Source organism: Frieseomelitta varia, unplaced genomic scaffold (assembly GCF_011392965.1).
Source record: "Frieseomelitta varia isolate USP_RPSP 00005682 unplaced genomic scaffold, Fvar_1.2 scaffold_370, whole genome shotgun sequence".
Lineage (NCBI taxonomy): Eukaryota > Metazoa > Arthropoda > Insecta > Hymenoptera > Apidae > Frieseomelitta > Frieseomelitta varia.
In genome coordinates, this window is record NW_025110113.1 from 183,559 (window position 1) to 193,983 (window position 10,425).

A 10,425-nucleotide genomic window follows, 5' to 3' on the forward strand; every position below is an offset into this window, starting at 1 on the left:
TCGTGTAAACGCGTGCTCAAAAAATCAACGTACTTTGTGCCTGTTGGTTTCCCATCAAGAGAAAAAAGTCCAATTAAAAAATATTTATCAATTATTCCTGCCCATACGTTTAAACTAAACTGGTGTTGATGTCTTGAACATGCACAATAACGTGTAGGTTTTCTTCATCCCAATTATGATTATTATGAAAATTGAATATACCATCCCTGGTAAAACTAGCTTACTAGAGTTTGCTCCGTTTATAAAATTCATTATATCTCGTAAACGAAGACAGATAGGACATATATTTATATGACTTTCTTTCATTATTTTTAGGCGTACAATCGAAGTGGATCCCACAAGTTACGAAACACCCTGTATATCTTAAAGAAACCTTTCAAACGTCTTGAAAGAAATCCTACAGTATCTTGAAAGAAAATGAACTGTATTATACTGTATCATACTGTATTATAATATGCGTATTTTTCATGTTTTAAAACGATTTTAATACGATTACGTTATATTGCGATTTCAATTGTACGATTTATTATACGTAAGGATCCCTTTTCGCAAAATTATAACAGCTTCAATACTTAGTGTCCGAGTATTAATTGGGATTCATCGCTGCAGATGAAAGAACCCACGCGAGTGGAATATTTTCGCCAGGGCTCGATATAACCAGCTCCCGATTAATCCTGCCAACACCTCGGAGAATAATGCGCGCCGAATAATTATCGAGGCTTTCTATTTTAATCGGTTCGAACGCGTACGTACACGTTAACCATCGCCTAAGCCCGCATAAAATTGAATACGGATTGAAATGGACCGCCGGTAATCGCGGTTCGCGTTTGCTAATTTCATTGATTGCGAAATTAAATCGAAATCGAACGTCCGGATTTTAGATTCTACATCTATAAACAAATAAACCTTGTACCTGTTATTAACTCTGGGAAAATATTGAAATGATCGAAATGGCCAGTTCGTAGATTCACGACTCGGTGCATCTTCAAGGGGACAGTGTGAAATTTTCAAAAAATCAATTTTTTTTATTTTGTTTAAAAAAGTAGTTTGAAGTCTTGGAAATAAGGATACGAAAGGCCCTAGCCTTTGAAACGACTTATTTTCGGGTATGATAATAAATCTACGGATACAGAACAATTGAATTTGTATCACTGTACTTTACAACTTTAAGCAGTATTGCAAAGTGTAAATCGTGCGATTCAAATATTACTTTTGGCGAATCGAATACCAGGGGTCTTGAATTCAATTTAGTTGTGAATTGCAAGAACTGTGAGCCGCAATATATAAGTAAAAATAGTAAGTAAAGGATACATGTGAAAAATGACGTTCGGAAACTTTAAACGCTTTTTCTCTCGAAACTAGGTTTTTAGAAACGGTGTGCGAGATATCTCGGAGTCTAACCAACCGATTACCGTGAAACTAGGTGCGTATCTTTAGTGTAACATTAACTATGGATTGACGATCGAACATTTTTTAATTTTTAACAATTTCGAAAAATATAAACAAAAAAACGTAGAAATTTTTGGCACAAATTCGATACATCAAAAACAAATAGCTGCTATTTTCATAATTTTCATAAAAATGAAAATGTTGGGTCGTCAAATCCTCGAGAATATTGTTTACTTTTGAACTTTTTTTGCCTTCTTTGTTGCAGCTAATCCTGTTTGGCTGGAATCATGCACACCGATAGGCAATGTAAAAAAAAGTCATGTAAAAGGATGCCGTTAAATAAGAACCCTCTTTTTTTCTCTTTTAATGGTGCATTTTATAATTCATGATGTGTTAAAATAAACCACAATAGCTCATGTCAATCAAATATGTACTTTTCTTTTACTAGCCCTCCAAAGTATATGTAATGTTTAGGCCCGTCACACTATCCTGCCCTGTTAAAAAATGATCACGACGATCGTAAAAATATGTGAATGAAACGCTCGTGCCCTTTCTTGTATCGTAAACTTTCCTCTGCTGCATTGTACTCCATTTACCCCAAGTTTTGCAGTTTATTTGCCGGAGTTAGATAAAATAATCATAATCTATGTATATATATAATTATATATAAAATAAAAATTATATGTCAAAATTCTATTATAATTAAAAATCTTAAATGATAATAACTTTTGATAAATATAATTAAAAAAAAAAAATAATATAATAATAAATTCTTTAATTATATATAATAAATTATATATATATATATATTAGTTATATAATTATATATAAATTAAATTTTAATTTACAAAATTAATGTTTTATTAAACTATATAACTTCAAAAAAATTTTTTTTTAATTATGTATAATTCCCAAAATTATTATCTTTTTTTAACTACTTTTTGAAACAATAAAAATTTATTTTTTATTATGTCAATAAATTCATTTTTTATTTCAATTTTTATATTAAATTTATTACTATTTAAAATTTCTTTTAATCCATTAAATCAATTAATTTATTTTTTCAATTTTTATATCAATTAATATTTATTTTATAGAGGAATAATAATTTTATTTTCTTATCTTATTTGTTTAATTAATTTACAAAAAATAAATTTAAATATTATTATTTCATAATATATATATTTATTTGTTTAATTATATATTATTTTTTAAAATTAAATTTTTTATTCATAATATATACTCGAAGAATCTTACCTAATCGAACGATCGAAGACGCATGTAACTTCGCTTCGGACAGCAAACGCAAATTTTAACTAAAACTGTTCCATGTCAGACTATTAATTCACGTTATATCGTTAATCAATATCGTTGCATTTGCAGAAAGCCACGCTACCGCTCGAAGAATCAGAATCACAGGTGTGACGAACGAATTTTTTCCACGTACTCTCGATCACGATTCGGTGTTCGATTCTGGATCAAACGTTTCAATTTGGATTATATTTATCGGGCGCAATTTACCGTATCGATCCTGTTTACATTTCATGGTGTGCAAATATCACGCGGCGTACCGCGCCGGATCGAACTTCGGCGAAAGTTTCGGAGATTATTTCTCAGGCAGACGAGAGGATTTTTTCCACGTTTCTATTTATTCGAAAATTCGCTCACGACTCGCAACAATCTCGACAACTCTGATACATTTTCGAATGAGATCGAAAGGCTACTCTAAAAAGCATCAACGACGAACAAAGTCTATTCTAAAGACCATTCTTTTGCCATTTACTTTCGTATAAGATCCAACTGAATAAACGATGACAGAAATAAATAAACAGAAGCACATTCTGTTTTCTGTCACGCGTTCTTTCACTCATTTACATATCGCCGATCGTTCAGTACAGCCAGAGAATCATTCGATCGGGGCAACAGACTTGACCCAATTGGCACGCTCTCGCCCTGCGTGACTCTCCCGATCGTCCTTGGCTCGATTCAGGCACAGCCCGATCGCGAGAGATCGCTTTCGACGCTTCATTGTCACCCGGTTGTCCGTCGCTCGCCTTCCACGGTATTCCACTACGCAGGAAAAGAATGAAACCTGAATGCCTGTCGATCGCGCGCAATTTGGTATCCTTGATTTCTGATCGAATGGAAGGATGGTATATCCTTCGACGAATCGCGGCGACGATGTTGTTACGAATATGGAAGAAGACGAAACAGCCGATCGCGATTGGCTGGCGACAAGCTCCCGTAAAAGGGCTTGTCTGCTGTCCTACTTTTCAACGACTGGTTCCCTTCATATGCATACCAGCTCTTTCGTAACACGCTCCGTGGCCACCATATCCAGTAACACCATGCCGGCTGACGTTTGAATCGGTCGTCAAGCTCGGATGGACACGTTCGATTCGAAATTTTTTCGTCGAACTTCTTCGCGGATCGCGCGAGTTCCACTTCTTCCACTCTCCCCGTGTGCCGATTCTTTTTTTCTCCTTAGGCTCTATTTTCAATCGACCAACTCTCCCATTGGAGAAAGGTGTAGATTGGTCGCTGTGTGTTCAACTTTGTCAATTCGTGGAAAAATAGTCTCTCCACGCGCATGCATTTTCACCATTCATAATTCATTCGGTTCTCCATAATTCGGGCCGGGCCGTGGCAATTATATATTATTATATATATAATATATTATATATAATATATATAATATTATTATATATTATATATTATGATATATTATTTATATTATAATTTAATTAAATTAAATAATATTATTTATATTATAATTTATATTATAATAAATAATTATATATTATTGTATATTATTATACATTATTACTTTTTTTGTGAAAAAAGAAGTCAACACAGAGAGGTGCTTTTAATATTAATTATAGGGGAAGAAATGAGTGACAGTGGGACTCGAGAAGCACTCGGAAAAAAAAGAAACGACAGAGCAGAGTATCGTCGTCAAACAGAGGTTTGAGTCTTCGCTAAAGAGAAACGTGGATCGGCCACAGTGTTTAGTTTAACATTTTAACTTTACCAATTTGTGGAGAAATACTTTTCTATAACGTAATTCAGCTTTCCATAATTTACGACCGAACCGCGGCCTCGATTAATTATTACAATACTTTGTCGTATTTTATTACAAAAATATCAATACGGAGGTGCTTTTAATTTTAGTTATAGAAAACGAGCGATGGTGGGACTCGAGAAGCACTCGAAAGAGTGCTAAACTATCGTCGTTAAACAGTGGTTCGAATCTTGTTCAAATTCGTCAAGACACTCGAGTTCGAGGAAGATGAAATCACTTGACTACTACGCTACTAACTTTTCGCCACTACGCACGTCGAGAATTTTTTGTCTCAAGTTGCAACACTTTCTCAGTTCTAGGTATATTTAAATGTAACCCAGGCAAAGCGAATGATAAGTTTATTACCTCTTAATAATTTCTATCCAGTGATATCATGCCGACGAGTTCGAAAGATAACAGAGAGCGACGAATTATTTTTGTACGGCCCGGTCACTCGTTATGGTCCGCGAACCAGTTGCCATTAAATTAATTAATAACTCGAGTAATTTAAACGCAAGAACGGAACGAATCTCGATGCGAGAAATTTTTGAAACGTCGCGGTATCAATAGAACAAGGTATTCAGATGAATTGAAAAAGGCTGGCGTGCATGAGCTGGATGTGACAGGACGAATTCCCTGAAATCGAAAAATCGAGACCGGTCGTGACCGATAGAACAAGCTTAGAATTATAGAATTATAGTAGCTTCGAGGATCATTTTCACAATTCACGTTTCGCGAGTTTTGGCGAAAGAAACAACGGGTGTAATGCTAATAGATCGTTTGCCCTTCCGTTTTAATCTTTCGCGACGCGGTCGCTTGACGCGGCCATTTTGCAATTAAAAATTCGTGGTTAATTAGTATTTAGAGTTTCTACCCGCGTGGCTCTTTGTCCATCGAAACTCGAGAGCCGAAAAAACAACTCGCACGAGCGGATAGCGCCGAGAGAAATTCAAACCGTTAATTTGCATCTTCAACGTCGTCACGTTTTGTATTCCAATCTCGTTAACTCGTCCTGAAACTGGGTCACGTCGCGATGTTCAACCGAAACGAACGTACCTTAACTAAGGAAAATCAAATCTCGTGTTTTTGGATACCGACGTTTCAGCGTGCTTTGATATCGAGAGCACGGAATTTTTCTTGTTCGAAAGATTGTTAATTTCAATTTCGAGATCCATCTGAAATCTTGAAGTTTTAAGACTTAAGGCTTGAGAATTTTCAGAATACAAGATTTGGTGAATACCGAAACTTTGAAATTGAACGTTTGAATGCTGAGACTTGGAAGTTAAGAAATATTTGAATTAAGGTTTGAGGTTAGAAAATTCTCAACTTCAAAATTTAAGATTTGCTGGAATACCAAAGCTTTGAAATTAAACTTTGGAAATTCAAAAATATTTGAACTTTAAAATTTCATAACTTAAGATTTAAGGTTAGAAAATTCTCAACTCCAAAATTCAAGATTTGCTGAATTTTCGAAGCTTCAAACTTAAATTCCGGAAGTTTAAAAATTTGAACTTTAAAATTTCATAACTTAACGTTTGAGGTTAGAAAATATTCAACTCCAAAGTTTAAGATTTACTGGATTATCGAAGCTTTGAAATTAAACTTTGGAAATATTTGAACCGTAAAATTTCATAACTTAAGGTTTAAGGTTAGAAAATTCTCAACTCCAAAATTTAAGATTTCCCGAAGCTTTAAAAATTTCAGAAGTTTAAAAATTTGAACCTTAAAGTTTCATAACTTTAGGTTAGAAAATTCCAAAGTTTAAAATTTGATGGATACCGAAATTTCGAAATTAAACATCTCGAAACATTAAAACTTGGAAGTGAAAAATTTCGGAAAAATTTAGAAATTTGACGAGGAAAATTCTTACCCGCAAGTGCAGAGCTCGCAGATGCATTGCTCCTTCAAAGGGATCTTGGACAGTATATCGGGTAATTTTCCAGGCTGGACATCGTCCTCTTCGAGGGAGTCAGGCGACTGATCTCCTCTCCTCGGTTTGTCATCGGGTTTTCTCGGTTTATCCTCCGGTCGGCTTGGTTTTCCAGCTGCTGGTCTTTCGTCCGGTTTCTCAGGTCTCTTTGGTTTCTCGCCGGGTCGTGTAGGCTTGTCGGCACTTGGCGTCGTCTCGTCGGCACGTGGTACCTTGCCAGGTCTCTCCTCGGTGCGACTTAGTTTCTCTGCCGCGGGTGATGGTTTTCCTGCCGGGGATACATAGTCGCGAGTCTTCCCTGGAGATTGTGGCCTGGCGCCAGTATATCTGAAACCAAACACTCCGTACGTTTAATAATTTATTTTGCGATTTGAAAACTTCACTTGGAAAGGAAGTCGAAATTACAAAACATTTGCCATCTTGAGAAAGGCTTTTTTTTGACTTGCCCAGAATAATGATTCATAGAGCTTAAATTTTCCAAGCTTCGAAGATCAATTTTAAAAAATTTTAAGACTAATATTGGGTTGAAAATAATTTCTAACAGCGAAGCTTTGAGACTTAGCTCTTGAAGTTTATATCGTGAATAATATGCCATATATAACATTTGACAGCCTACGATATATTGTTTATAATAATCATCATAGGCTGTCAAATACATATATATTTGTTTATAATAATCGGTATAATTTAGACAGCACGATTTTTCGAGGATTTCAGCTTTTGAAGCTATTGAGGTTCAAACTGTGTAAGCTTGCGGCTCTAATTTTTCAAGATGTAGGCTCAATGCTTCAGCAACACTTTTCGAATTTTAAGCTATCTTTTCTTTATATAACGTAACTTAGGAAGAAAATCAAAGTTAGAGAAAAAAACATTTCGTTGACTTGTCTAAAACTCTAATAAGTGACATGTATATAATATTAGATATATATTTTCACATAATATATAAAAATGTACAACACCTAATCTAATCTCTTTTCGACAAAACAGTCGCGGGAGTATCTGCGAACTTTGCATCAATACCAAGTAACGGACAAATCAGTTTATCCACGTGCATGTTGCAAAAAAGAAACTTAAAACTGTTCAACTTAAAACTGAAAGATAATGGCAACATCTTTATATTTCGACGTCCGATCGTCGAACACTTTCTCTTCTAAACTCGTTTGTCAAAGCCTTCCGATCAGGAACAGTGCACAAGTATACACGCTGAATACACGAATTTACAGAATGCCCCGAAGCTCCCGCGCTGCTCGACTTTAATTGAAAACAGTTTGAAATTTCAATATTTGCCAAGCGCCGAAACGCCAGCGCCCGCTTTCTATATGCGCATCGACTGCCACCGGCTCGACGTCCTCGAAAGACGGAGCAATTGCAAACACGCTCGAGCCAACAATTTTCCAACGCTAACCACACCACGCTAACTATACCAACCTCTGTTCCCGTTGCGGTGGCCGGCTAGGCTTCCCAGCGGCTGGAATCGGTTTTGGTCGATCGTCCTCCCGCAATCCGGGGATCCCACGCGGGTAACCAGGTCGTTCTTCCGGCGACTCTTTCCGCGGCGATAGGCCGGCTGGCGACTTGGGCGTCGATGTGACGAACCCGTCGAACTTGGCGTCGTCGACGACATCCCGCGCTACCATACTAGTCACCTGCTCTTTGTCGATGAGCTCGACCGTTGATGACCCAGTGACATCTCTCTGCGAACGTGTCGGAGTTTAGACGAAGGAAACAATGGATACGGCTGGATTTAGGCGAATGAAGCTGGTTTTAAAACGAAGGTGAATTGTCTTGACGACGACGCGGACGACGTCAACGGCGGAGAAAGGTCGATGAAGTTAGAAACTAGTTATTAGCGGGGAGCTGACGTGTTGAATTCAATTAATTCGAGTGGCTGTGCGCGCAGTTAATATAACCATAGATGACTCTCTGCAGGGTGGGGGTGGGGGGAGGAGGGGAGAGATTATGCACCTGCAGAGGGAAGTGTCACCTGTTCCGACGTGCTAACGTAAATTAGAGCGTATCGTAATGTTATTAGTCTGAGTGTCACTCCGTCTAATGGATAGTCCATTTCAAACTTAACGGAATAACTCGCGACGTTAAATTGCTTAATGTTTTTAAACGCGTGCGAGCGTTGAGTCTTATGGATCTTGAACGGTTCGGTCGCTTTTAACCCCGGGGACAGGCGCTCTCTCTCTCTCTCTCTCTCTGCCTGGCTAAATAAATTTCCCTCCCAGAGCAATTTCGTTGCGCTTTATCAAGGAGCCTCGGCCCTTCGTCACGCGCCCCCGACGCTGCAGACAATTACCGGAGGATTCTGCTAATCAAAACGGTTATCACCTTACTAATTACAAGTACTTTCACGGCTGGCACAAAAGCAGCCGCCATTATTCTCCAAATGGCTCGTAACGCTCGCTCGCCTCTCGCCCTATCTCTCCTCGCGCGAGCGTCGCGCTTAATTATAAACGAAATAAACCCCGCGTTACGACGATGATCGTTAACAACGGCATTTCAACCGAAAATTCTCACCGGAATGGAATTCTCGTCCAAATAATCCCACCTCCACGGGGCCAAAGTTCACGACTTGCCGCTGAGTCTCATTATTATCTCGGGATGAGAAAGAAAAAAATTTTAAAGTTGGTTGAATTGAATTCGAACGATCGAAGGAACACACGCAGTGAAAACTTTCAAATTTCCGGCACGTTGGCATTTCACGCGCCGGAGTTCACTCTCGAACTCGGAGCTAAACACAAATTCACAAACGTTTCATAGTTACAACCCGAGCCCGCAAACTGTGTGGGAAGTCTTAACACACGCGAGGGGGGAGGGGGGGGGGGAGACAAATATTCCCATCCGAGGGCGGAACAATTAATCCGCGCTTGGTAGAAAATTACTACGTTGCTCGATCGCCGGTTGAAGATGCGCGGCTTGCCCGACCGATACCCTACCATTCACACAGTTGGTACCCCGATCGTTCGGATTCGCTGGGACGTAACCTTTTGTTTCGCTTCCGCCTCGCGCCAATGATTTCCGATTAAATCAACGAGTCGTGATTTAAACCGATGTTATAAACTGAACACCGTCGATTTTCTGTGTATTCTAGGACTTCCGACAACGAAATTAACGAGACGAGAGCTTGTTGATTAATTACATATTCGTTCCTCGCCGAAAGTTTCTTCCCACCTATTCTTTTTTTTTTTTTTTTTTTTTGTTTTCTGTTTTTTAACGAAACATCAAAATATTTAAATTGCAATTTAAAATTAAATTACTTCCTGAACTGTTTTCAAAATTATTTCTTTCGAATGTCGATCGGAGCAAATTAAACAAAAGAATGATAAAAAGAAATTCCGGATTTCATTTTAGTAGAAAGTGAGGTTTTCGTCCACCCTGTAGATTCAATCGTAAATAGAAAAATTTTGTAATTACGATTCGTAATATCTTCGAAAAGAATATTTTGTCTTTGGAATATTTTGAAAGTTCATCCAGGTTCATTGTTGTATAAGTTTCTTTTACAAGATTGTACAACAATTTAAACATCAACACGAGTAACTGCATGTGTCACGAAAAATTTGCTTGCTCCCCCCCCCCCCCCCCCCTCCGACAATTTTCTACTGCCCGCCTGTACAAAACAGTGACTGAAAACCGGAATATTTTGAGATTTAGGTATTATACTCAGAGACTAAAACCGAAACATTGTGAGGTTTAGGTATTATACCGGTATTTGCTCCCATATTATCGTAATATAACTGCCATTTGGGAAATCGATTTTAATACCGGTATAAGACGGTCATACTGATATTTTCATACGTATTTTATCGGTATTTGATGTCCATAACGGTAAAAATACCGAAATATATACCGGTACGGTATCGCTTTACTAACGAAAACACATTTTTCATTTTCTACGTACAGTGACTCTTATTAATATTCGGGCATCGTGCTATTCAAACTATTGTTGTGGATTTCGATCGTTTATAATAGTAAATTTGGATTAATTTTTTAATAATATAATAGAACATTCATTATAGTTTATAGTAACATAAATTTTATT

General features: G+C 37.4%; 1 protein-coding gene across 14 annotated transcripts in view; it reads right to left on the bottom strand.

Moving 5' to 3' along the window:
• LOC122530983 (titin) overlaps positions 1-10,425 on the bottom strand; it is a 43,606-nt gene that overhangs the window by 16,322 nt on the left and 16,859 nt on the right. For all 14 annotated transcript variants that reach the window (XM_043658462.1, XM_043658458.1, XM_043658453.1 and 11 more), the window contains 2 exons: positions 7,809-8,074; positions 6,321-6,707 (listed from right to left, as the gene is read on the bottom strand). In XM_043658462.1, coding sequence (XP_043514397.1) covers positions 6,321-6,707; positions 7,809-8,074 — 653 coding nt within the window. The remainder of the gene's footprint in view (positions 1-6,320; positions 6,708-7,808; positions 8,075-10,425) is intronic.